This window comes from Equus quagga, chromosome 19 (assembly GCF_021613505.1).
Source record: "Equus quagga isolate Etosha38 chromosome 19, UCLA_HA_Equagga_1.0, whole genome shotgun sequence".
Taxonomy (NCBI): Eukaryota; Metazoa; Chordata; class Mammalia; order Perissodactyla; family Equidae; genus Equus; species Equus quagga.
The window spans coordinates 16,748,506-16,774,872 of record NC_060285.1 but is presented as its reverse complement, the minus strand read 5'-3'; the positions used below and the strand labels follow the sequence as shown (position 1 = coordinate 16,774,872).

General features: G+C 41.5%; 1 protein-coding gene across 3 annotated transcripts in view; it reads left to right on the top strand.

Annotated features, from left to right (window-relative positions):
• The window catches only part of TCP11L2 (t-complex 11 like 2), a 37,632-nt gene extending 11,469 nt beyond the window's left edge, over window positions 1–26,163 (top strand). For all 3 annotated transcript variants that reach the window (XM_046646308.1, XM_046646310.1, XM_046646309.1), the window contains 7 exons: window positions 3,405–3,525; window positions 4,562–4,782; window positions 6,627–6,763; window positions 15,844–16,031; window positions 16,237–16,418; window positions 19,203–19,375; window positions 23,755–26,163. In XM_046646308.1, the coding sequence (XP_046502264.1) occupies window positions 3,405–3,525; window positions 4,562–4,782; window positions 6,627–6,763; window positions 15,844–16,031; window positions 16,237–16,418; window positions 19,203–19,375; window positions 23,755–23,999 (1,267 nt within the window). In that variant the 3' untranslated portion in view covers window positions 24,000–26,163. The remainder of the gene's footprint in view (window positions 1–3,404; window positions 3,526–4,561; window positions 4,783–6,626; window positions 6,764–15,843; window positions 16,032–16,236; window positions 16,419–19,202; window positions 19,376–23,754) is intronic.
• Window positions 26,164–26,367: the final 204 nt, after the last annotated feature.

Genomic DNA, 26,367 nt, shown 5'->3' with positions numbered 1-26,367 from the left:
AGATAAATCACCCTCATCGGTAAAGTTGGCTCATGGATGACAGCATTGAATCTTCAACCTCACAGTGCCATTTCTAAGTCCAGAGGCATTCTCTCTACCAATTAAGACAATATATACTATTTGATTCCATTCAGAACTTTTTGTTAGTTTGAAAGCAGAAAAATAGTAAACATACTAATTTCGTTCTTTTAAAAGGTAGATCATAGGGCCAACCCTGTGGCTGAGCAGTTAAGTTTGTGAGCCTGCTTTGTGGCCCAGGGTTTCACTGGTTGAGATCCCAGGCTTGGACCTAGCACCGCTCATCAGGCCATGCTGAGGCAGCGTCCCACACAGCACAACCAGAGGACCTACAACTAGAATATACAACTATGGACTGGGGGGCTTTGGGGAGAAGAAGGAGGAGAAAAAAAAAGAAAAACATGGGCATCAGATGTTAGCTCAGGTGCCAATCAAAAATAAATAAATAAAAAATAAATGGTCAGTTCACTTTAAAAAAAAATGTAGATCATAGTCCTCCTGCTCCTGGGGATATTGGTCATAAGAATCATGAATATTTTTTAAGATTACTAGCCAAAGTAGGTGTATCTGTTTGGTTTTCTATAATAACTGCATTTCGCCATGATCCTTTGTCCCAGCTCTAGAACTACACCCCTAGGCCAGGCCCCCATCATCTCTGACCTGGACTCCTGCAGTCCTACTAGTTGCCCTGTCTCCATCCTTAGCTCCCCATAGACCATCCTCCACACTCACACAGTAGCCATAGTGGTCTTTCTAAAGGCTTAATCAGAGTAGATCATTTCTTTGCTTAAAACCTTTCAACGGTTTTCTGTTACACTAAGAATAAAAACCCAAACTCTTAAGTATAGCCAGCAAGGCCCCACTTCCCTGGCTGTCTCTCTGACTCCTTTGCGTCCTGCTTACTGTGCTTCAGCCACGCCGGCTTCCTTGCTGCTGATCCTGCTTGATCACCAGCTTGATCCTGTCCCGCTGGTGTACTCCAAGATAACTGGTCAGTTGATCCTGTCCCAGGGGCTTTGTCCTTCTGTCTGCTTTTTCAGTCTGCTTCCCCTAGATGCTCGCCAGCTGCTTCCTTTTCCCCGTTCTAGTCTCAACTCAAAGGTCACTGTGCTAGAGAAGCTTTCTTCAACCACCCAGCAGATCAGCACCCTCTTCATCACTGTCTACCACAGTGTCTTACTCTGTCTTCCTCATGGCTCTGAAACTGTCTTATTCGTTATTGATGGGTTTTTTTTTCATCTTTCTGTCCCCGCTAACATATAAGCTTTTTAAGAGCAGAGACTTTCTTTTCACCACGCCTAAAACAGGACCTACCACATATTGAATGTTGAACAGACATTTATTGACTGACTAGTAAAAATGCATCTTTGAACTTAAAATGAATGTGTTTTGTGAAGTATGGCAAAAGCCAATTTGGGAGTATTTGTGCTTTAAATTCAAAAGTTGCAAATACAGGCTGTGTTGAAGGCATTTTAGGATCAGACAGACTCTGGGATTTGAATCGTTGTTCTGCTGAGACCATATCTGAGCCTCACATCCTCCAAGGATAAGGTGAGGACTACAATACTCACTTCAAATGCATACTCATGGGCAGACAAGTGCCCTGCATGTAAGTACTTTGATACGATGGAAAGTATGAATTCCTCTTCCTTCACTTTCTGCCATGGCTAGAAAATATGAGTAAGGGAAACAACATGCGGAGTTGGGACACATTACCTTTGTTTAAAAGTGGAATAGCCTATTATTAGCTGTTGATTTTCAGATGACTCTCCACAGTGGCCAAATTGTTACTTTGTAAAATATGGCTGACTCATATTTTGCTACTGTCTTTGGGGAAAACGCTTGGTAAAATGTCAAGTTTCTGATACCCAGTAGGAATACTTCTAAATGGTTTGATTGATCTCATCTCCACTCCTCCCTTCCCCTCCAGAAAATTAAAGAGCTAAAAAGTGCCTTGCAGTCTTTAGAGAAACTTAAATTTAAATTCTGACGTCCCTGAAGGAACCATAGAATTGTTTTGGCTCATTCCTGGTTGGTGCATTCAAGCCAAGTGTATGAGGCTTGTAAAGTCAAGAGCAAAAGTCTGTCGCAGCGATGTTTGCCTTCCTACTTGTTCTGTGCTTGCTCAGGAGAGTCTCAGACCTTGGAAATGGCATTTATGTTGAATAAATCTAGTCAAGCAACTAGAATAAGTTTTAACATTGAAAGTTGCTGGGTTGAATATAGTATTTTCAGTTATAGAAACAATTTTAACTCACACTCCTCAGAAAGCTAATTTTTCATTTCTCATAGCATTATTGTATATTTAGCTATATGTACTTTGAAAAGAAAAATTAGAAGATATGCTTAACTATCAAATTATTAATTCATTCACCATGCATTCATTGAACACTCAGTATATGCCAGGTGCTGTGCTAGGTACAATGGTAGGTAGCTAGGAGAATTTGTGGCCTCTGCTTGGGAGAGGTGGAGAGCCCTGTGGAGGACAGAGACCCATAAGTAATTACAGTGTTGGGAAATATGTGCTTTTCTGAAAGCTATGGCAAAATAGTGTAGGAGTTCAGTAGGGATGTGTATTTTAATGTGCACCTATTTTAGGGCATTGACATACAGAGTGAAGCAAGGTGGCCACCTATTTTATTGTGAGCTCTTCCTAGGAAGGCTCCTATTTCAGCAGTTTGGTCTGGCTAACTTTAAATGGAACATCTAAGCTGACATTGGCAGGCATTCAAATTCATGTCTCCTTGGGGCCAATCTGTTCTATTTTGTGCCATGAAACTTCAGCTGTTGAGCAAAGAGCAACTTAGCTGTCTCATCCCAAAAATCTAGAACAAGTCTAAAGATCTATGCAGAAGAGTGGGAAGGTAAATTATGGTATCTCCTTAGGACAGAATTTTATGAATTTATTGAAAGCTATAGGAAAGAAGCATTTAAGAAGTCTAGAGGAGGGGCTGGCCTTGTGGCATAGTGGTTAAGTTTAGTGCACTCCCCTTCAGTGGCCCGGGTTCACAGATTTGGATCCTGGATGCAGACCTAGGCCAGTCATCAGCCATGCTGATGACCCACATGCAAAATAAAGGAAGATTGGCACAGATGTTAGCTCAGCGCTAATCTTCCTCAGCAAAAAAAAAAAAAAAAGTCTAGGGGGAACACTAGGACAGAATATTAAATGAAAAAAATATATAATATTGTACATACTGGGTACTCTTAACTATGTTAAAACAATGCATTGAATGAGGAAAATATGTCAAAAGATTAATGGGATTATGACCAATTTTTATTTTCCATTTTTCTGTGTTTTCTAAGATTTCCACAATGAATGTATGTCTTTTAAAGTCAGGAAAAATAATGCTTATTTTAAAAACCAATCCGTTTCATTCCTGTAGCTTGGCCGGTCGAGTGAAGCACATTGTCCACCAGGCCTTCTGGGATGTCTTGGAATCAGAGCTGTGTGCTGAGCCTCCCGAGTATGAACACGCCATCAAACTGTTTGAAGAAATCAGAGAGGCAAGTTGATATTGTCTGTATTAATCAGTCATTTTTTTCCCCAAAGACTCTTTTCACGTCCTTCAAAAAGTATTGGAGACTCTTTGAAAGGCTGATCAAGTGCAGTCACTGGCAGGGTTTTTGCCTGCCCCTCCTGGGGTGGGGTGGAGGCTGGGGAACAGGCCGGTGGCAGGAAGGCAGGGCAGTACCCAGCGCACGGAGGGGTGGTTCTGACGGTTAAGAGCACAGACTCTGGAGTGGGACAGACCTGGTTCGTGACATGCTCACTCTCCTTCCATCTCAGTTTCCTGAGTACTTACAGGGTAGTTGTGAGAATTAAATGAGATGATAGTTACAGTTTCGCTAACATTTACAAGACACTTGCTCTGTGCCAAGCATTAGATTACTCATTTATCCTTACCATGACACTGTGAGGTCGTCGCTCCTCTTGTTATTTTATATAAATAAACTGCCTTCCCTCACTCGCCCAGGGTCACAGAGCTTTGAAAGGTGGAGAGGGTTTGAAGTGAGGCACTCTGGCTTGAGCCTGTGCTCCTAACCACATACTGTGTGTATAACTACAGTGTCTGTTGCATAGTGAGTACTCAATACAGGTTGCCTATATAATATATAATAAATATTTTATATGTGAAATATAATATACCAATGGAGCCCATGGGGTGTTTCCATTTGCTCTTCTTTAAAGGGTTCTCTTGGAGCTGTGGTCTGCAACTTATTCTTTCTTTTCACAGTTTATCTGTAAACTTTTTAAAGTTCTTTCAGTAATATTGCTTCCCTGCCATTTGTTTTCATACTGGTAGTGTTAGTGACTTCCCATGGGAGTTGGGGGGGCCTTTAATTCAGAAGATAGAGCTTTCTTTTTAGAGTTGAGACACGGAGTGTTCCTCTGATCCACCACCCAGTCAGTGTCAGCTTCTCTGGCATCCAGGACATTAAAACATGGACAGGGAACATGGTCATCTAGACACTGAAATAAAAAATAGCAACCTTTATTCGTGTAATGGCACTGTTAATTTTTTTTCCTTTCCCTGTGTAGATTCTTCTCTCGTTTCTGACTCCTGGTGGCAACCGGCTTCGCAACCAGATCTGTGAAGTTTTGGACACAGACCTCATTAGGCAGCAGGCTGAGCACAGTGCTGTGGACATCCAAGGCCTGGCCAACTACGTCATCAGCACGATGGGAAAGCTTTGTGCTCCCGTGCGAGATGATGATATCAGAGAGTTAAAGGCTACTGGCAACGTTGTGGAGGTGCTGAGGTTAGCACTGTCGCTGCTTGCATTTCTTAGGATACCTTTGAGTTCATTCACAAGGGAAGTGTGTGAATTGAGGAACACAGAATAATAACTGGGCTCCCAAAGAAATCCTTGACCCTAGGGAAAAAACAAATCAGCAAGGAGCAAGTCAGTCATTTACTGTGTACATAGAGTTTTCAGATATAATGACCTAACAAGGTTGTTAGTTGGCATGTGCTGGGCCTGAGGGATGCAGGATGAAAAAAACCAGATACAATCCCTGACCCAGGGAGTTTACAGTCTAATGGGGAGACAGACCTTGGACAAGGAATTACAAGGGGAAGGGGAGGGGATTAATAGAGCCTTCAGCAGAGGGACCTAATCTAGTCAAGGATCTAGGAAGGCTTCTTTATTAGTGGGGGTAATACTATCTGCTGTGACACATAAACCCTGAATTCTCAGTGATTTAACCAATAAAAGTTTATTTCTCCCACATGTCACAGTCCAAGTTTTTGGTCAGGCAGGCTTCCACATGTCATTCAGAGATGCAGGCTCCTTCTCTCCTTTGCTCCAGCCACACCCGGGTCCTTGGAGTCCTTTACATTCAGTTGGTGAATGGAAAAGAGGTCATGGGGAAGGCATACCAGTGTTTAACCACCTCGGCCCAGAAGTGACACATCCCATTGGCTATAACTAGTCCCATGGTCCCATCTGGACTGAAGGAGCCTGGGAAATGTGGTTGCTGTCTGGAAACATATTTCCCAACCACAAATCCTCACTGTGGAAAGGGAGCATGGATGTTCGGTGGTCGGCTAGCCATCTCTGCCGCAGCTTCCCTGAGAAAGTGAGGCGTATGTTAAAATAGAATCTAATCTGGCTGGATAGGCAATAACTTCTTTCTGATCCCGGAGGAAAGAAGAGCCTGCAATACTTTTTGCCATTGAGGGGAACTTTTCTCCCCTTTTTTTTGAGAATATGGCCACACCGAGAATTAAGTTTTATGTAATAGTATTGGAAAGATAGAAGGAAACTGGTTTGCATACTTTATGACCTTGGGCAAGTTGATAACCTCTCAAAGTCGTACTTCTCCCCCTCTGTAAAATGGGCTACGTGTATCCTTAGATTTGTGCTCAGCTCTGCTAGATTGTGGTTCTTCACTGGCAGAATCCTTGCTCTGAGTTATCTTTTTACCCAAGTGTGATACCAAATCTGGTGTTCCTCTTCATCATATATTGACCACCTACTGGGTGTGCATTTTACATTCATTATCTCACTGACTCTTCACAACACCCCTCCAAGGTTGGTCTTGTCCTTTTCTTTCACAGACGAGGAAACTAGGCTCAGAGAGATTGAATAACTTGTGCCTGGGCACAGAGCTGGTCAGTTGCAGAGCTGCAATTGAGCACAGGGCTGCCCCACTCTAAAATGAAGTATTTTTGTCCTGTACCTCACTGCCCTGTTCTTGCTTTTCTTTTTCTTTTTTTCCCCTCATTTCCTTAGGCATAGAAACCATACACACTCTGTTCAGACTCCTTAAGATTTCAGAGACTTTCAAATGAAAACTCCTTCTTGAATCTTTTGTCTCATTGTTTATACTTCCTAGCATCTATCTGTCAGTTTATGGCTGATGTAATGGATCAGATGGAGGGATTATATTTGCTAAAGCAAATATTCTTGAGATCCATGGAAGAATACACCTGGAATGTACGTGTAATGCCTTCTCTGGAAAGTGACCTTGCCAATGGCAATTGGAATTTCAGGACTGTTTTGGGGTTATCTTTTCCAGCCTATGAAATAGGTAATAGTTAATGAATTTCAGCTTAATTTCTTGATCACCTCTCTAACTATTTTAACTCTAAAATTTTTAGACAAATATTTCATGTCTTGGACCTCATGAAAATGGACATGGTCAATTTTACAATTAGGAGTCTTAGACCTCATCTTCAACGCCAGTTGGTGGATTATGAGAGAACCAAGTTCCAAGAAATTCTCGAAGAAACTCCAAGTAAGTACAATATAATGTGTACATATATTGAAACTGGGTGAAAATATATTTTTATCTTTGACATCTTAGGTAGTGTCACTAAAGAATTTTGGCTTTTCTGTCAAATGTTTTTTTAACTTCTAAAATTGACGTCACAAACTTATAGCTGTTTCCATGTCCCAGGAACTGTGCTAAGCGCTCTTCATTTCTTATTGCATAAAAAAAATATTTATGGAGCATCTGCCGTGTCCCAGACACTGCTTAGTGCTGTGAATACTGCAGTGAACAAAACAGAATAAAGTTGTGACCCCAAAGACCTGACATTCTAGTAGGCATGACAAATAAATAAACATGTATTGTCAGATGTGTTAAGTGCTCTGAAAAAAAATAGGATAAAGGGACAGAGAGTAATGGAGCAGGAGTGGGGCGGGGGTTGTTTTTCCAGATGGGGTAGACTGGGAAGGCCTCTCTAAGAAGTAACGTTTGAGCTGAGTTTGCAAAGGAATGAGGAAGGGGCATGTGAAGACGTGAGGGAAGAACATTCCAGCCAGAGGGAGCTGCAAGTATGAAAGCCCTGAAGCAGAAACTTGCTTGTGGAGTTGGACAAACACAGGGCAGCCAGTGTGGCTGGAGTAGGGTAGGCAAGGAGAGAGTGGCCGGAGATGAGGCCGAGAAGTAGACAAAGGCAGGCCATATGGAGCCTTGTTAGGAAATGAGGGGAATTTAGATTTCATTCCAAGTGTGATAGAAGTCATTGGAGAGTTTTGAGCAGGGGAGAAAATCTCGTTTTCATTTTTAAAGAATACTCTGGCTTCTATGGGAGCAAAGAGGGAAGCAGGAGTACCAATTAGGTGGTACTCCAGTTGCTTGGGCAAGAAATGATGGTGGTTTTGGTCCAGGTGGTAGTGGTAGAAGTGGTAAGAGGTCAGGTTCTGGATATATTTTGGAAGTAAAATAATGAGAATTGCTGAATGAAGGAAAAGGGAGGAGTTGAGGATAACTAAGGTTTTCGCCTGAGGAATGGGGTGAATAGTGATACCTTTTAGTGATACGGAAGATGAGGTGAAAGAAAGTTGGGAGATGGTATGCAATCAAGAGTTCAGTTTAGATATGTGAACTTTGAGATCTTGTTTGATATCAACATGGCGATGTCAGGTAGTCAGTTAGATATAAGAGACTCAAGCTCAGGGAAATAGTGGGAACTGGGGATGTACATTTGGGACTCATCAGTGTATTTGTAGTAGATGAAGCCATGGAACTGAGTAGTAGCTAACATGTATAAAATGTTTGCCACATTCTAAGCACTTTACCTGTATTAACTGATTTAATCTTAACAACAACTTTAGGAAATTATTCCCCATGTTATGGATGAGGAAACTGAGGCACAGAGAGGTTAAATCACTTGCCTCCATAACACAACTTGTAAGTGATAGAGCTGAGACTCACCCAGGCAGTCTGGCTCCACGGTGCATGCTCTTACCTGCAGTCTTACACTGGATGAGATTCCCTAGAGAGAGAGTGTGAGTACTGAGTGGGCCTGACTGAGACTCTAGAGCTTCCAGAGCTTGAGGAGAGGAGAAGGATCTAGGAATGGAGACTGAAAGAGCAACCAGAGAGGTGAAGAAAGCCAGGAGAGGGTGATGTCCTGTAAGACAAGTGAAGAAACTGGAGAACGAAGATGTGTTCAGCTGTCATAAGTGTCATAAGAAAGATGAAGGCCAAGACTTAACCATGGGATGTGACTGCATAGGGATCCTTGATAACCTTGATGGGAGCAGTATCAGTGGACTAGTGGACATCAATACCGGCCTGGAAGGGAGGCATCAAGAAAGAGTGGGAGTCGAGGAAGGAGTACCTCATTGAATCCTCACAATTCCTCAGTGAGGTAGGTACTGTTAGACATTTCACAGGTGAGGAAACTGAAATGCCAGATGTTGCATAGCTGGCAAGAGGCTGGCTAACTGGTTCCCCCATTGGCAAGTGCTTGACACCAGCCTCTGGGCTTTAATTAACCACAGTCTAAGGCAGAGTTAGGTGATCCATCCACCTCACCCTACCCGTCATGGACTAAGCTTTTCTGTGAAAATAGTCAATATGATAGCCTTATGTAGACAGAGCCAAACAGGTGCCACTTTTAAAGGGACTCTGGCAGGCTGGAGCATGTCCAAGGACGAGGGTATGGGCCGTGGAGGGTCACGTGAGGAAGAGTTGACGAAGCCGGGCACATTCTGCTTGGTAACAAGGAGATTCAGTGGGCCATGAGCACTGCCCTCCCTGTTGATAACGATTCAGGGACTTGGTTAAGCTCTATAGAGCAGACTAGGATCCATAAGAGTAAAGTAGCAGCCAGCCAGGTTTGACCTTCCTAACAGCTGCAACTGATTTAACTTTGGAATGAGCCTCTCTCTTACTAATAGTAGGCAGTGCTAGCTAACATTTTGTTTGAGCACTTATGTGCCAAGTCCTTACTATGTGCCAAATACTTTACATTTATTAGCCCATTCAAGCCTCACATTAGCCCTATGAGGCTGGTACTGTTATCACCTACTGTTTATAAATGAAGAAATGTTGGTTAAGGTACTTACCCTAGGTGACTGCTAGTAAGTGGTAGAGCCTGGATAATGCAGATGTGTCTGCCCCAAAGCATGTGCGTTCAGCCTCTCTGCAGCACTGCCTCTCTTCAAGTGAGATAGCAGCTGTCTTTGGGGGATTTGCAGAGGGAGCTCTAGCATTGGGTGGCAGATCTGATTAGATGAATTTTAAGGATCTTTCTACAACAAAAATGCTGACTTCGGGCCTATATTGTTTCAGCTCCAAAGGGAGAGAGGGATTAAGGGAAATAGAAGCCTACAAAGAGCCTGAATTGGAAAGCTGCACTGCAGTAACTGTGTTCTTAGCGTTTTCCTGAGACGTGCTGGTTGTTTCATCTGTGTGCCTGTGTGTGTGTATATACACACATGTGCAGATGTCTCCTTGTCTTAAATCAAGATAACTTGTAATCTAGAGCAAACTCCTCAATTTACAGTTGAATTATAATTTTGTTCATCTCAAATGATTTGTTTCTCTCCTTAAAATCCAGGCTTAGTGACCTGTAATTCATTTGCACCTTTCACATTGACTTGGATATAATCAGAGATTTAAGAATAGAATAAATCCAGCTGTGCATATAGGTCATTATTGCCCAGCTCTAAACATGTGCCCGGAGATATCAAGAGTCCAGGAAGCAGAGTGTATGTCAGCAGTTAATTATACCCTCAAGTCTCTCTGCCAAAAGTCGGCCACTGTGCCTAATATCAAAATAAGAGCCTCACAGTATCACACAGAGGGACAAAAGTGTTGGATTTTTGTGTGTACATGATTTTTATAAAATAATTATTGGAAAACTAATACAGAGAAGTACTCTGGATTTCTGAATTGACTCCAAAAAAGATTTTCTTTTGCCAACAGAGAGATTTTATATAATTGCCTTATTTAAAATACACCCAAATAAGCCTTAGGCAATGATGGGTGTACTAAGCATCAACAAGGTAACCATATTAGAGCCAACAACTAAACTGCCTGTAGAAGGAGTAACAGATTACCCTTGGGGGGCGGGCCAGACCACAAGTAAATTTTAAGATACTCAGAAGGAAACGGTTTTGTTTATTTAGATAATATCTTATATTTGATAAAATGTTCTCATGAACTTCATTTCATGTGATTCTTTCAGAAATCCTTTGGGACATAAATATTTTTCAAAAATACATCAGACTGCAGTATGATTTTGTTTGCCTGGTGCACAAGGCATTCAGGAGATATTTATGGAACATTTTAAAGATGAGCAAACTGATGCTCAGCAATGACCTTCCCAAAGACAGAGCCGTACAGCTCATAGGTAGTGGGGCCAGAAGTGGAAGCCAGGTCTCCCAGAGCCAAGCCAAGATTAAATCAAGCTGCTGCTTTGGCTACTTTATTTGGATTTTTCACTTTTATATTATATCAGCTGGGTTATATTGCAAGCATCAGAAACCAACTCTGGCTGATTTAGCAAAAATGGAAGTGAATGGAAGGATGGGGGCAGTTCACAGAAAAGCTAAAACACCTGAGCCTGAGCAAAGCCAGAAACCAGGAGAGCATCCGGAATCTGGGCAGGAAGAAGCAAGGGAAGTTCTTAGCTCTGTCGTCAGGATGGTTAATGTGCACTTCAAAATGGGCCATCCTCTGATGTTGTAGTCACCGTTCATAGTCCCAGGAAAGAGTCTGATGGGCATATGACTCAGCTAGGCCCAGCTCTGCTTGGAGAGGTTGCCTGGTCAGGGGCCTCTTAATTGATATTCACAAAAGTGTGGAAAGGAGAGAAAATGATTTCCCAAAGAAAATCTGTGCCAAAAGAAGGGGAGGGGAGGTGTTGCTAGGCATAGAAGAGCAGGTGTCATGGATAAGGGAACTACATTCTCCTAACTGGAAGTTGGGGTACTTGGTCTGAATGTTTTCCAGAATATTGACAAAGGGGGACATCTAAAGCCTTGCACAACATCAGGGGGTCTCATTCGTGTTTTCTGTACCATTCTCCTAGTTGATGTGAATGGTGCCTGCTCAGAATTGTACAGGCCAAGAGCTAGCCTGGCCATCCCCCAAAACCAGGATATAGAGTCGTTGCCTCCTTAGGGGTCACTCAGATTTTTGTGCTTAGGTACCAGGTTTCATACTTAAGCACCATATTAGAATTCAGCAGAGATGGGAATTGTATTCCTTGATAAATCCGTATGGGGGGTGCCCTGATGCATTCATCTCAGAAAGTTGAAACACTGAAGTCTTTCATACTAAACTGGCAGATTTTACAGGACAGTCTCCTGACTGAACTCTTTGTAGTGCTAAAGACACAATCAATGGCTTTTATGTAACGTAAGTATTTACATGTGGGTTTAGTGTTGATAAAGCTTTCTGCAACTTCAACCTGAGTTTACTAGGTTTTTGCCTTAGATTCAGTGACCTAGTTGGTCAACTTATAACCCGTATCTATTTTTTTAAACTTTGTTGAAGTATGCTATACAAGCAATAAAATGTGCCCACTTTAAGTGTTTAATTCTGTGAGTTTTGGCAAAAGAATATGCCCATGTAACCACCACCACAAGCAAGATATAAAGCATTTCTGTCACCCCAAAAAGAATCCTCGTGCCCCTTGCAATCAACCTCCCCGCAGTGAGGTAAACACTGATATAATTTTTATCACCATAGTTTAGTTTTGCCTCTTTTAGAACTTCGTATTAAATAGAATCATACTCTGCGTTCACTTTTCTGTCTAGCTTCTTTCACTCAACATAAGGCTTTTGGGAGTCATCCATGATGTTGTATCAGTAGTTTGTGTTACCGAGAAGTACCCTCTGATGATTATACCATGCTTTGTTCATGCATTTGCCTGTTGGTGGACATTTGCATTGTTTCTGGTTTTTAGGCTACTGCGAATAAAGCTGCTATGAACCTTTATGTACCAGTCTTTGTGTGTGCACGTGTTTTCATTTCTCTTGGGTAGACACCTAGGAGTGGAATGACTGGGTCATATAGTAAGTATATGGTTAACTTTAAAGAAATTGCCAATTATTTTCCAAAGTAGTTGGGCCATTTTACACTCACCGTCAGTGTATGACAGTTCCAGTTGGTTTACATTTTCACCAACACTAGGTATTATCAGTCTTTTTAATTTTATCCTTTATTTAGGAAGGGTGTAAAAGTAGTATCTGATTGTGGTTTTATATGCATTTCTGTGATAATTAATGATGTTGAGCATCTTTTCATATACTAAACAGCCATTTATCTTCTTATTTGAAGTGTCTATTCAAATCTTTTGCCCATTTTTAAGTCAGGTTTTCTTATTGAATTGAAGAGCTCTTTATATATTCTGGAAACAAGTCCTTTGTCAGATTTATGTGTTGTGGAAATTTCTCCCCATCTGTGGCTTGCTATTTTCATTTTCTTAACACTATCCTTTGAAGAGGAGACGTTTTAAATTTTGATGAAGTCTAAATTATCAAATTTTTCTTTCATAGTTTGTGCATGTTGTGAAGTATCTACAAAATCTTTGCATATCCCAGGATCCTGAAGATTTTTTGAATGTTTCCTTCTTCTTTCGTGTGTGCGTGTGTATGTATATATACGTATACATACACACACAATCATGCTGCCTGTAAATAAAGACAGTTTTACTTTTTTTTAATTGATGTGCCTTTTATTTATTTATTTTTCTTGCCTTATTGCACTGACTAGGCCTTCCAATCAAATGTTGAATAGAAGTCATGAGAGAGGGCATCCTTGCCTTTCTAGGGGAAGAATCTTCATTGGCTATTAAGTATGATGTTAACTGCAGCATCTCATAAATGTCGCTTTTTGGCTTGAAGTTTTCCTCTATTTCTAGTTTGCTGAGAGTTTTGATCTAAATAGGTCACATGTTAAATTTGCTCATGTGCTTTTTCTGCATCTACTGAAGTAATCATGTTTTTTTTCCCTCTTTTATTGTGTTAATGTGGTGACTTACAGTGATTTTTTTTTCTCATGTTGAACTCACCTTTGCAGTCCTGAGGTGTTTAGCTCACCCCTTGCATCTGTATTCATGAAATATGTCATTGCTCTATAATTTTCTTTTTGTGTAATGCCTTTGCCTGAGTTTAGTATCAGGGCAAAACTGGCCTCACAAAATGAATTAGGAAGTGTTCCCTCCTCTGCTTTCTGAAAGAGTTGACAAAAAACACCATGTCTTTTAGTTTGATTTGCATGCAGCATGTACATTAGTAAACATTTGTCTAGATGACAGTGGGAAAGGACAGATAGCTGCAAGCAGGTAGGACCAAATGAACTTGTCAGTCTGAAGGAGACTATTTGAGCCAGTCCGTAAGCCATGGTCACCTCTGGAGGTGGTGACTTAAACTGGAACCTACCAGGTCTCTCGTGCCGGAGATAGAGGACAGGGGCTTTCTGAGCACCTGCTAAGTGACGACATCACCGGAGGGACATCTGATTAGTTCCCCAAGCCGATGGCAGACATTCCACTACCTGTCAAGGTGTGCCGTGAGCTAAGTCAAGGGAAAGAAAGAACAAATGCAGGTCGTAGATTGGATTCTCAGTGAGCTCACTAGTGAGCTGAAAATGAGAGGAAAGCACTATTTAATGACAATTTTTAAAAAGTAGAGCTGTTTTTCAGTTCAGCTGTTTAAGAGAAATAACGTCCAGATTGCAAATTCAAAGGTGGGTGCTCCAAGTAGGGAGAAATAAGGATGGGTCCCTACAGTCAAGAAAGGCTTCCCACACGAAGAGGGATCTGGCCACTAAGGACTGGCAGGGTTTGGACTTAGAGAACCAGAGGTAGCTCCAGGGGGGTTAGGCCACACCTCCCTGGCAGATCAGGAGCATGGATTGAGCATGAAGTCCGTGAAGTCGGGTAGGGCGCTCTTGGGCCTTCACTGCTCATGGGAAATTCTTAGGTAAATGCACCTGTAAAGCCATTGCCTGTACTTGGGTTTCTCCTAGTAGACTAGAAGCTTCTTGAGTGCTAGGACTGTGTTTACTCATCTAAGAATCCCCAGCACTTGGTACAGTACCTAGTGTAGGATAGGTGCTCAGTTATCATTGAATAAATGAGTGAATGGAAAGGCTCTTATTACTGTCCACATGAGAAACCAAGGGTACAAGTGCCTCATGATGTTGACCTTGCTTTTGGAACCACCTAGAGCAGTCAGGGTACGAGCTTGTGGGAGTGAAATCTCAGCAGATCCCACAGAGAAAAGTCGATCTTTCACTCTCCATTTGTGCTCTGCTTTACCAGTCATACTCAATTCTCTACGTACTAGGATCACCTGGGGTGTTTAAATACAGATGGCTGCGCGCCATCTCAGACTGATTAAATCAGAATCTCCAGGAGTTGTGCCCAAGATCATTTTTCTCTTTTTAAAGCTCCCCAGGTGGTTCTAAAATCAGCCAGGATGGAGAACCACTGTGCTATGCTCTTGCTTTTGTTTGAGATAACCAAGTAGGCTCTTCACTGTGTCAGCTGTAAATGATTAAGCTTGCAGTATAAATGCTTATTACCGCCACATTGTAATTATATCCGTGATGATTTCCACACACACTTTCTCTCTCTGTTGGATATCTTTTAAATAAAAGACTGCCAGTCTTTTACGTCTTTATAAACAGAACTAGAAAAACCAAGAAAAACATTTGCCATCTGAGGAGAAACAAAGAAACAAAGTTGTGAAATTCTGGGGGTAGTGTGTTTTTAGTGTGGCAAACAGAGCTACTCATAAATTACCCCTCTTCCAGTGGGTAGGAGGAAGAATTTCAACGTGGCTATTCTTTATTTTGCTCTCTGGGTCGTTTTAAAAAATCTGCACCTGTATTCAGTCTGCACTTTTTTTTTTTTTTAGCAATTGTCACCTTATAAATTCTACCAAATACATAATTTTATAAGAAATGCAGTATGAAAACCAATTTGTTCCTGGTGGGAAAGCTTAGAACTGGGTCTGAAGTACAATAAAGTGCACACACCAGCATGCACGTGCATTTTGAGAGAGGCATAATTTGAATCAGACACTCAGAGGGGTCCAGGACCCAAAAGTGTCTAATAATCAATGCCTTTAGTCTAAACACCTTCTCTGCACAAAACTCAAGGTTGTGTGTGAGCTGGCCGGTGTACCCATCCAGAGCCATCTGCTACCACTCTTTTTCCCCTTGTTCTTTAATGGACCAGCAATACAGATTTGTTTGTAGCATCCAGAATGTGCCACATTCTCTCACTTTTCCAGGTCTTTGTATGGGCTATTCTCCTGGCCTCGAGTGACAGCCCTTTCCTCTGTCTGCCTTTTGTCTTCAAGTGTCACTTACGGATCTTTTCCTCTTAGACCCTGTGCTGGACAACCTCTGCTCCCTCCACTCCCACTGTGCCATCTGGTATTCAGGGTATCCTGCTGTCATTGTTAGTTTACAGACCTGTCTCCCTATCTGGACTATAACCTCCTTGAGTAGGGTGGCTGTCTTTTCATTCCTCCCTAGCACCTGACATAGCATCTATGTCAAATGCACAAATGAAGGGATCCATCAACTATGGGACAAATATGTGGCCTTTTCACTTGTAGGTGCTCTTGATCAAACTACAGAATGGATAAAAGAATCTGTAAATGAAGAATTACTTTCTCTTTCTGAGACTGCTTTGTCTCCTGGGGCTGAAAATGGCTCCAAGCCAAGCCTGAGCCCTACATTGGTGCTAAATAACAGTTATTTGAAACTGTTACAGTGGGATTATCAGAAGAAAGAATTACCAGAGGTGAGTGATTTTTTTCTTCCCTCAAGTTTCCCGATATTTTAATTTTAAAGTTCTAACTGTGAATCAGCTGGTCTGTGTTGCATGTGGTTTAATGACTTTACTGAAATCAGATAAAAATGGGCATTTGGATGCAACACTGCTTGTTTTACATTTTCATGGTATTGAGCTTCCTTTTCTATTTTTATGTTTTAAATAAATATGCTAGACACTCATGACAGATGGAGCACGTCTTCAGGAACTGACAGAAAAGCTGAATCAATTGAAAGTTATTGCCTGCCTGTCACTAATTACCAACAACATGGTAGGTGCTATTACAGAAGGCCTACCTGAGCTTGCAAACAGGTTAAAAAGGATTTCAGCTGTTCTCCTTGAAGGCATGAGCAAAGAGTAAGTTCCAAGTGTTTTTATCTGCCTACCCTTGTATGTGTTTCAGAGAATGTGAATAACCTTGGGCATCTGGATGTGATATTCAGGACTGTGCTTTAGAGAAGCTTATCTTACACCTTCTTTTTCTAGAATTTCTTTTAATATCTCTGAAGGCTTACATGTCCTTTCATAGGAAGGGAGAGGTCTTTTCCATGACCAGTGCCAGGGTGAGTGTAGTATTTCCACTTAGGATGGGTGTGTGCAAAAACTTCTTTGACAGGGCTGTGGAAAAAACAAACAAAACCTAGAAATCCACTAAGCTCAGTGTTTAAAATACCCTGTCAAAGAGGCTTTTCAGATTAAGTTGTTCTGATTCCACCATTTTTCTGTAGTGAAATGTTCACCAACTTCACTGACCCAGCCTGCTGTGAAGTCTTTAGAAGAGGTGACATCACTGTCCATTAAAGATGTTAAACAAGTCCAGGAAAGGTTCTTTTTTTAAAAAATTCATTCCCAGTATCATACCTTCATTAAATACTAGAATCCCATTTAGAGCATCCTGTTGGGAATCCTGTCCAAGACAGAAGATTCCTAATCTTAGTCAATGGCCAGATTTTCCTGTGGTCTTATATGAGTTAACTCCTGCTGCTGGTCCCCCTTTCAGGTGTTTTCAGGGACTTGGACTCCTTATTCCTCTCACTGAGGGGAGATGCCCCCATCCTTCTATACTCCCACCCATTACTCAGACAGCACATGAATTCCCTGAGAAAATCCTAGAATAGTAAGAGCCAAAAGGAGCCCGAGTGGTCACAGAATGCAGAGTGCTCATTTTGAACTGAAGCTCAGAGAGAGAATAGGATTTGCCTTGGGCTGCAAAGCAAGAAAGGGAATCCAAGGCCTGGGCCCTGGCCTGACGGCCTCGAGTGCTGCTGACTCTGGTGTGAACCTACCAGGCGTGGCTACTTCACACTCAGCCCAAGACCTGTAACCAAAAGAAACCTCTGGTTTTGCTTTTGGTCTTACCTTAGTGTTTCCCCACACGAGGTAACCATTACTTTCCAGAAACCCTTTATTAATAAATAAAGTCATTAGTGATCCCCCAATGCTGCTTAAGTATTTTTATACAGCATATAGCAAAGTGGTTACTAAGAGGACAGACAGGCAGGGGTTTGAATCCCAGCTCGGCTGTGGTTGGTTATACCTTGAACAAGTTCCTGAATCACCCTGAGCCTCGTTGCCTCTTTTGCAAAAAAGGAGTAATAATTGTACCCATCTTGGAGTTGCGAGAACTCAGGATGATTCATATGAAACACTTAGTATAGGTGTCCAGGACATGGTAAATGCTTGATAAGTGTTAGCTGTTAGTAACTATTTAGTTGTTATATCATCCTCTTCACAGTTGCTCTGCCTATCTGGTTGTATTATTGTTTTGTTTAAACCGCCCCCCCCACCCCAACCTGTGTTGGGAAATGAATATAGTTAATTCTCAATTATCCTCATTGTGGATGGGATAATAACATTCAGAATATAAAAAAGCAGATGGTTCCAAGTGATCAGGAGACCCAGGTGTCATTTACATTTGGTTTGATGAAGCATCTTGAAAAGTAGCAAGAATTTTGCCTTCTTTATTGTGAATAGGAGGCCATAGTTTATGCTAAAATTTGTTTTTTTCTTTAGCCTAAGAACTCACTGATTAAAATCAAGAGAAAGCTAAGGCAGTACCTTGTGGTAGGTAAAAGTCAGGAGGTAAAAATTTTGTCGTAAATATTCTATCTTTCAGTTGTAGAACCCCAAAGGCAGGTCCAATGTGATTTATAACAAATTCCAGACAAGGCAGAAACACCAAGGACTTGTTATTGTTGTTAATGATGATAATAATGATAAACAGGTTTTCTCTTCTTCTCATTAAGCGTTTACTACATGCCTGACAGTCTGCCAAGAGCTGATATAGTCACATAGCAAGTTCAGTGGTGGAGTCAGGACTTGAACCAGGTCTGCCTGACACCACAGCTTATGCTCTAACCACTGTATTATGCTGCCTCCTCTTGTTGGGCCTTTCTCTCATTCTTTAATTCCCATTTTGAGCAGAGCTATCTTAAGGACCCTTTCTGGATAGTGAGATGCAGTTTTCAATGATCATTCCCCAATAGTGAGGACCCAACAAATGCACTTTCTAATTACCCTTTTTTCCTTACCTATTAAATAACCCACTGCTAATTACTTTCTACAATTTTCTGGACTCTATATATTTGGATTATTGATCAGTTACTTGAAAGTAGCAATGAGAATGAACTTCTTATCTTTATGGTATTGACCTTTGAATATCTTCATTTCTTGTTTTTCATTGGTGTTATAGATTTCCTGCTCAGGCATGGATAAAGGAATTGATTCTACCTCGTTTTCCAAGCTAAAAAAAAAAAAAAAAAAAAATCCATGAATGAATCCACTCAGACTAAAGGGTTTATTTTAAGAAGTAAATAGGTATTTTGTTTCCTTTTCTGATAGCCCTGCATGAAAATGGGGTTGCAGACTTATTTTCAGGGACCATATTTTTCTGTCTGTGCTGTCCTATTTAAACACTACCTACAGAATTGAGTGGTTGAGTGGTTTTAAGTATTTAAAAATATACTACATATAAGGGTTAGTGGTTGGAAGGAGTTACTGTTTTCTAAGTACATTCTAATAGAAGTAATTATTGTATTTATAGGAGAAAGTTGGTAGATATTTGAAACAAGTTGGTATATTAAAAAGAAAAACTGACAAACAAAAACTATCCCTGATGGGATTTTGTTTTTTGTTTTCTAGGACCTTTAACTTGAAGGAAGTCCTGAATTCTATTGGTGTTCAGACTTGTGTTGAAGTTAACAAGACCCTGATGGAGAGAGGTTTACCCACTTTAAATGCTGAGGTTCAAGCTAATCTTGTAGGTCAATTTTCAAGTATCGAAGAGGAGGACAATCCTGTCTGGTCTTTGATTGGTGAGTCCTCATGTTTTTATTGGTTTCTGCTTCAATTCCGATTTGCTTTAGCTTGCTGGTCTTGACCAATAAATGTCCATCAAATTTTAGTTTTAAACAGGTTACCTGCTTCTTTTGGAGAACAAATATTGAAAATATGAAGAAAGTATTAATATTTTCAAAGATTTAGGACTCATTGCTTCTTCTCTGTGTAGTGGGCGGGGGGATGCTTCAGGGCCTTCCATCTTCCTATCAAACCAATAGATTTTTACAAAGAAAATAACATAATGCTGCTGGTAATGTTAAAATCCTAGATCAATACAGTGATCCAAACCAGCTGGCAGTGTGTTCACAGAAAGTAGATGTTGGTTATGCTGTGAGCTAGCCAAAGCGAGCTGAGGCCCCTTTCTTGGTCAGGCTTCAAGAGACAAAATGTAAGAAGGCTGTGGAACTGGGAGGCAAGTGGGTGGGCTTTTTTGGTACCTGATTGCTAAAAAAGTGAACATCTTGGTGTCAACTTTTATTGGTGAGTTGGGAAATGGAGAATGTATCAGTTAGGACTTTTTCTGTTACCTGTGACAGAATCTAAACTTCTAAACTAACTCAAGCAAAAAGGAAATGTATTTTCTCATGTAACTGAAAAGACCAGAGGGCTGACTGCAGGTACAGCTTCGTCAGAGCTCACACTGTCGCCAGCCCTAGTTTCCCCACCTCCCTCCCTCAGCACTAGCTTCCTCTGAGCTGGCTTCACAAATAGTCTCTTCCTGTCATAGCAAGGTGGCTTCAGCTCTGACCTACATCTTCCCATGTTTAAGTTAGGTGCAAAACAAGGAGTCGGCTTCCCTGTCGGCTCAAATGACCCCAGAATTGAGTCTCATTGGCTCCAGTTGGCCTGACTATAGGTCATGTCCCATTCTTGAGTCAGGCATGGTGGCCAGAGGGGAAGGAACTCAGGCCCAAGATGTTGTTGAGTTCCTGGAGGCACAGTGAGTCAGCTTCACCTGTAACACCTGGTCTGAGAGTAGAGAAGAGAGAATCCCCCCAAACAAAATCAGGGTGCTGTGGCCGTAAGAAGGGGGAGAGGGTGATGTGGGGCACAAAGCAAGTGTGTACTACAGAGGGCGAGGAGTAAAACTAGAAGGCGGAAAAGAGTGTGGAATTAGAATATCCTAACATTCCACGGCTAATCTGCAAGTTTTCAAAATACAACATTGACTTCGCCAAGAATACAGATACTTGCTGTTATTTATTTGAGGCTCTCAAAATAGTTTCTCTCATCCTTATCCCTGGGTACATGGAATGCTGGACATCTAGGCCACACAGGCCACTTAATAGCTCAAGGCTGCCACCCCTCCCCCAGAAAAGAACCATGCTGGTGTGCAGCACTGCGGGCTGCTGAGAAGTGACAGCTGATAACAGGAACAAGCACAGCATAACCACAGCCGCCCGTGGCTGAGCCCTCCCTGTGTGACCTTCACTGCCGACATGCGTCTGTCCTCACAGCCTCTAGTCTCCAGCTGAACAGCTGATACCTGGGAGGTTGTGTTCCTTGGAGGAAGAGGGCAGACTGAAGTCTCTGCCACATCCTGCTAGCCCCCAACGAGAGTGCAGGCCTCATGAGGACAGGGTGCTATATCCCCGTACCATGCTGGGCCCATTGATGACACTCAATAAATATCTGTGGGAGGGGGGAATGCCATGGAGACTTGGAGTGGTTAAGGAGCTCTCACCTGAAGGCACATAACCAGCCGGCTGCAGAGTCAGGATTCTCCCCGAGCCTTTCTGACTCCAGAGCTTGTATTCTTTACTGCTCTGGTTGGCATTGCGGTCAGAGCTGGAACCCTGCTGCTTGTTGGCAGGGTGGCCAGAGCATCTCTGTGCCCTTGCTCTAGATAAGGGAAGTACTTGCAATGTCAGAAGGGAGAGGGAAGCTGGGAGCCAGGAGATGCCCCACCCAGAGGTGGCTTCTCAAGATCCGGTGAAGCAGCTTTTTTCCACCCAGCCATCCCCAGTCCAACGTTCCTGTTCTTTTGTAAATTGAAAGCATTTTTTAACCTCATTCAAAGTATTGTTGCCTAGCAACTCGGTTGACTCACTTGAGCGTGTCTCCTTTGGCTCTGGAAGCCTAGAGCACGCCTTTGGCAGGGACTCGGTGCGGCTGCTCCTAACTGGACAAGCGCTTCTGTCACTTTAGTCTTGGCCTAAAAACTGACTCGTCTACAGAGGAGACAGAACCACTTGTAAGCATAATAACAATTTTGAAAGAGTTTCATTCTTTAAATAATCTTGCAGGAAAGTGTTTGGATTGTATCTGCAGTGAAAATAGACCTGGGCTCCTGAGTCAGGCAGCCAGTCTAAGGGGAAATTTAGTACACAGTGGACTCTTACTTTTCTGCCTGCAGAGGAGTTAGAATAAATTAAGCAGTTAGAGGGATCCCTGGGACAAAAGAAGGACTAGACCAACCTTAGCTATGGAAGATATAGAAAAGTTTTCTTTCAAACCAGTACCAAACGCATACCAAAACCAGGTAAAAATTATTTATAGATTACCCACTGTGAGGATTATTTGCATGCTTATAGCCATGTACATTTTTTAAAAGTAGTTTTCAGTTACACAAGTGATAGCTACATGAATAATTTCTTCTTGCTGATAAGTTACAGACAAGGCCCCAGTCATCTTTGACTGCCTCCTCCAGCCCCGTTCCGGCCTGACTCCCATTGCTCTCAGTTTGGTGTTAATCTTTCGAGACCTTTTCATTCTATTGAAGAATGCTTTCGAGTTTGGGGAGAGATGAGGAGAGGTGGAAGGGCATTTTAGTAAGAGGAGACAGTCTGGCTAAGACGGGGACATGGGACTGGGAACTTTGAGTTCTAGGATAGATCTGCCTGGAACATGTGACTTTTGGGAAAAGTGTTTGGAGATAAGTTTCGTTGATGTCTTAGTTGTCCATATTCGATGGAGTGTGTTCTCCTTAGCAAACTTTCCTGTTTGTGAGGTTTCTGTTTCCAAAGCCAAAGAAAGTCCTCAGAGCAGCATGGGCTGTAGCAGGTCTGGTTTGTCCAGTGCTGTGGCAGCCTAGTTTGTGTATGTGTTTGCATGCTTTTGTGAAGTAGTCTGAAATGCAGATGCATTGAAGCAGCGAGGCCAGAAAGGTGGAGAAGGAGTGCCCGTTGGGGCGGCTCTTCTTCAGTGCCTCCAGGCTGTCGGCCACCTGTGGGGTGACCATATAATTTGTTTTCCAAACCAGGACACTTTTGAGAGTGCTCTTTTTAATTATGCCAGGATAACAGGTGTAAACTTCGACTGTCCTGGGAAAACCTGGATGTGGTCACTCTTGCCATGTGGTAATTTGGGCTCCTAAGTTTCCAGGTCTCTAAGCAGATTTTTCAAGAGGAACCAGAAATTTGGATTTTTACATGAAATTTTCTGATTTTAAATGGTTTCTATTTTTTAAAAAACGCTATGTGGGCCAAACTGGCAGTGCCAGTTTACAACCTGAGCTGTAGTGTACCTAACTAAAATTATGGGCATTTAGTATTGAGTTTTTGTAAAAGATTCTCTGCCATACCCCAAAAGTGCTGTACATTTTTTTATCAGTTAGCTATTACTGCATAACAAGTCACCTCAAACTTCATAGCTTAAAAAAAAACAAGCAGGGGCCGGCCCAATGGCATAGTGGTTAAGTTCACGGGCTCTGATTCAGCAGCCCAGGGTTCACAGGTTTGGATCCTGGCCACGGACCTAGCACTGCTCATCAAGCCACACTGCAGCGGCGTCCCACATAAAGTGGAGGAAGATTGGCACAGATGTTATCTCAGGGCCAGTCTTCCTCACAAATAAAAGAAAAAAAAACCCCAAGCATTTAGTATTGCTTACAAGTCCATGGGGCAACTGGGTAGTTCTTTTGGTTTTGCTGGGCTCACTCAAGCATTTGTGGTCAGCTGTGGCTTAGGTGGTTAGCTCTGCTGATCTTGGCTGGACTTTCTCAAGTGTTTGGGATTTGGTTGGTCTAGGATGGCCTCAGATAGAACAGCGGAGCTTCGCTTGATATGGCCTCTCATCAAGCCCAGGCTTGCTCACATGGCAGTGGTAGCTAGAGAGAGCAGATGCGAACCATGCCTCTTGAAACCTCAGCATGGAACTAGCACACTGACACTTCTGCCAAATTTTGTATTGGCCAAAGGATGTTATAAGGCCAACTCCAATTCAAGACTTGGGGAAACAGACTCCAGCTCTTGATAGGAAGAGCTGCAAAGCTGCCTTGTAAAGGGCATGGATACAGGGAGGGTAAAGAATTGGGAATATTATTGCAATCCACCTACTGTAATTAGTATTCTCATTTAAAAAAAAATATGTGCTTTAATAATGGGACTGATAAAGATATCTTATTTTTCCCCAGATAAGCGAATCCAACTGTACATGAAAAGTCTACTCTGTCTTACAAGCCCTCAAAAATGCATGCCTCCCATGCCAGGAGGCCTTGCTGTCATTCAGCAGGAGCTAGAAGTGCTAGGCTCTCAATATGCAAACATTGTGAATCTCAACAAACAAGTGTATGGACCATTTTATGCAAATATACTTCGAAAGCTGCTCTTCAGTGAGGAAGCCATGGGGAAAGCGGACACTTCGTCTTCTACTAAATAAAGAGCAACTGACATTGGATAAGAGATGGAAATTCAGCACTTCGGTACCTAGTCTGTTTCCATCGATGGCATTACAGATGCAGCACATCCTCAGTCCTTTCCATGGTGCAGTGTTAGCCTGAATCTGTGTGATCCAGTAATATTAGCATTGCAGAAGACACGCACAGCATCTAGACCCTTTTCATGCATCATTTCCAAGTTCAAAAGAGACTTTTTAATGAACAGAAAGCAATTTGTAATTAATTATATTACCTATATAATACTTTTAAATGTCTTCGTAAGCATTTATATCTGACTTAGTCACTCAACCCTTAAGGAGTTGTATTTCCTCACTTGTCACGATCAAATCTAATGATTTTTCATTTTGGTACAACTTCTCAAAGGATTGCAAGTTGTGAGAATAACCAAGGGGATTGATTTTCTGGGTAAGTGATGTGACGTGAGCATAACTGTATTTGAAATGTACAATTAAATTTTCTTAGTGTGTAATAGAAACTTACATAGTAAGTCTTAAGCTTCCACAAACGTACCAAATCACATTTTATAATGCCAATTGTCAGTATTTGTTTAGAATTTAAATTTATTACATACATTTTAAAGCCACATAAAAATTTTAGATAAAATCTCCCTTATTCGTCTAGTGAAAATAGAAACAAATCCTTTCTAAAATTTTATTTTAAAGGTTGGTTTCTCCTTGTAACTTACCCTGCTCTCTGAGAAAAACAGTTTTTGCACAAATCTCTTAGTGAATGTCCTTGCATTTCTCAGGCCATTGGTAAGGTTTATATAAGATTTTAATATTTTTACGTAAGGCAGGAGTGGTTTGAATTGGTTTACTTGTAAGAAGAAGGGAAGTTAATAAAGCGAGATCCCCATTCTTAGTGAAGCTCACATCTGATAAAGAAGTAGTCAGAATTTGGACTTTTTAACCATATAACCACATAGCTTGCTAGCAAATGCCTTCTGTGCTGACTAAATTCTTACCCCACTATGACCAAGAAGCTCTTCTAAGTATCATCATTTGACGTTCTTGAGCATTCACTGGAACTTTGCTTTGCCAGGCTGGCCCTAGTCATCATGGGGATTCTAGAGGAGTCTGTCCTGGCCTGACAGACTTCTTTTGCAGTGTTAAGGGAAGCACTACACTTGGGTGGACCCAGTCTAGAAAGAGCTTGATTTGCATAAAACACATTTTTGGTTGTTTCATTTTCTAAGGACTCATTGAACCTTAGTAGTTTGGTGGGGAAGAGTGGGCCGGAAGTCAAAAGGGGTCTTCCTTTCTTCCTCAACTCCTTTTCCTCACCACGACCTCCACCATTATGGTGCTACATAATTATTTGAGAAAGTTCTAGGAAATGATTGTGTGAATAAATTATCCCCAATCTTTACATTTTGGAGGGTTCTGCCAAAATTTGAGGAAATTTTGAAAGTCAGTTTTGTTCTCACAATGACCAATAAATAAATCAGCCATTCTAGCCGTTTAAGCAGCTGTGTTTAAGTGGAGTTTTACTGAAGAGCACATCATTGGTCTTACCCATTTTTTTTCCCTTTCTATATTTCCATTCTGCGTATGTTATTCCTATGCTTAGAAACCATAAGGTGCTAAAGATTTTTGTTTTCTTTTCTCTTAAGTTGAAGCAGTTTTCAACTGTGTTCACTTTGGAGCATGGGCGGCGGGGGGGGGGTCTGACACATAAAAGTAATACACAGTGTGGGGTTTTTTTTTTTTTTTGTCTTTCTGAGGTGAACTCTATATTTACCAAGAAAACCAGGTGGTGTACTTTTTTATTATTCGATTGGGATCCAGCTGGTATTCTTATATACTTGATTATACTGCAGTTGCCAGCAGGAAAACAATGTGCAAACATTTTTTTAAATGCATTAAAATGAAGGGCATTCTGTTTCCTTTTTTTTTTTAAGCTGCAAAATAAATCTCAATGTCTCAAGTCTGGATTTAGGCAACTACATTTATTAGGATTTTAAAATCGTATCCTTTAGCATGTTGTATATTTGGTTTTTACTTAAATGTTTACTTCTACTTTTGAGGTTTTCTTAACATGGTCTTGTTTTGTGATGTCAACTTTATTAAACACCATACACACATTTTCATTCTTCTGCTAAAACATGTATTGTGTGCACTAAATTTTAAAACATTAAAAATTATTTCAAGACAACCAGTGTCTCTGTGTCTTCTTTAAAAAAAATTTTTTTTGAGATAACATTGGTTTATAACGTTATAAAAATTTCAGGTGTACATCATTAGATTTTGATTTCTGTGTAGATTATATCATATTCACAGAGATTAGATTAGTGGTTACCAGAGGGGAAGGGGGGAGGGCGGAAGGGGGGATGGGGCACACATGTACAGT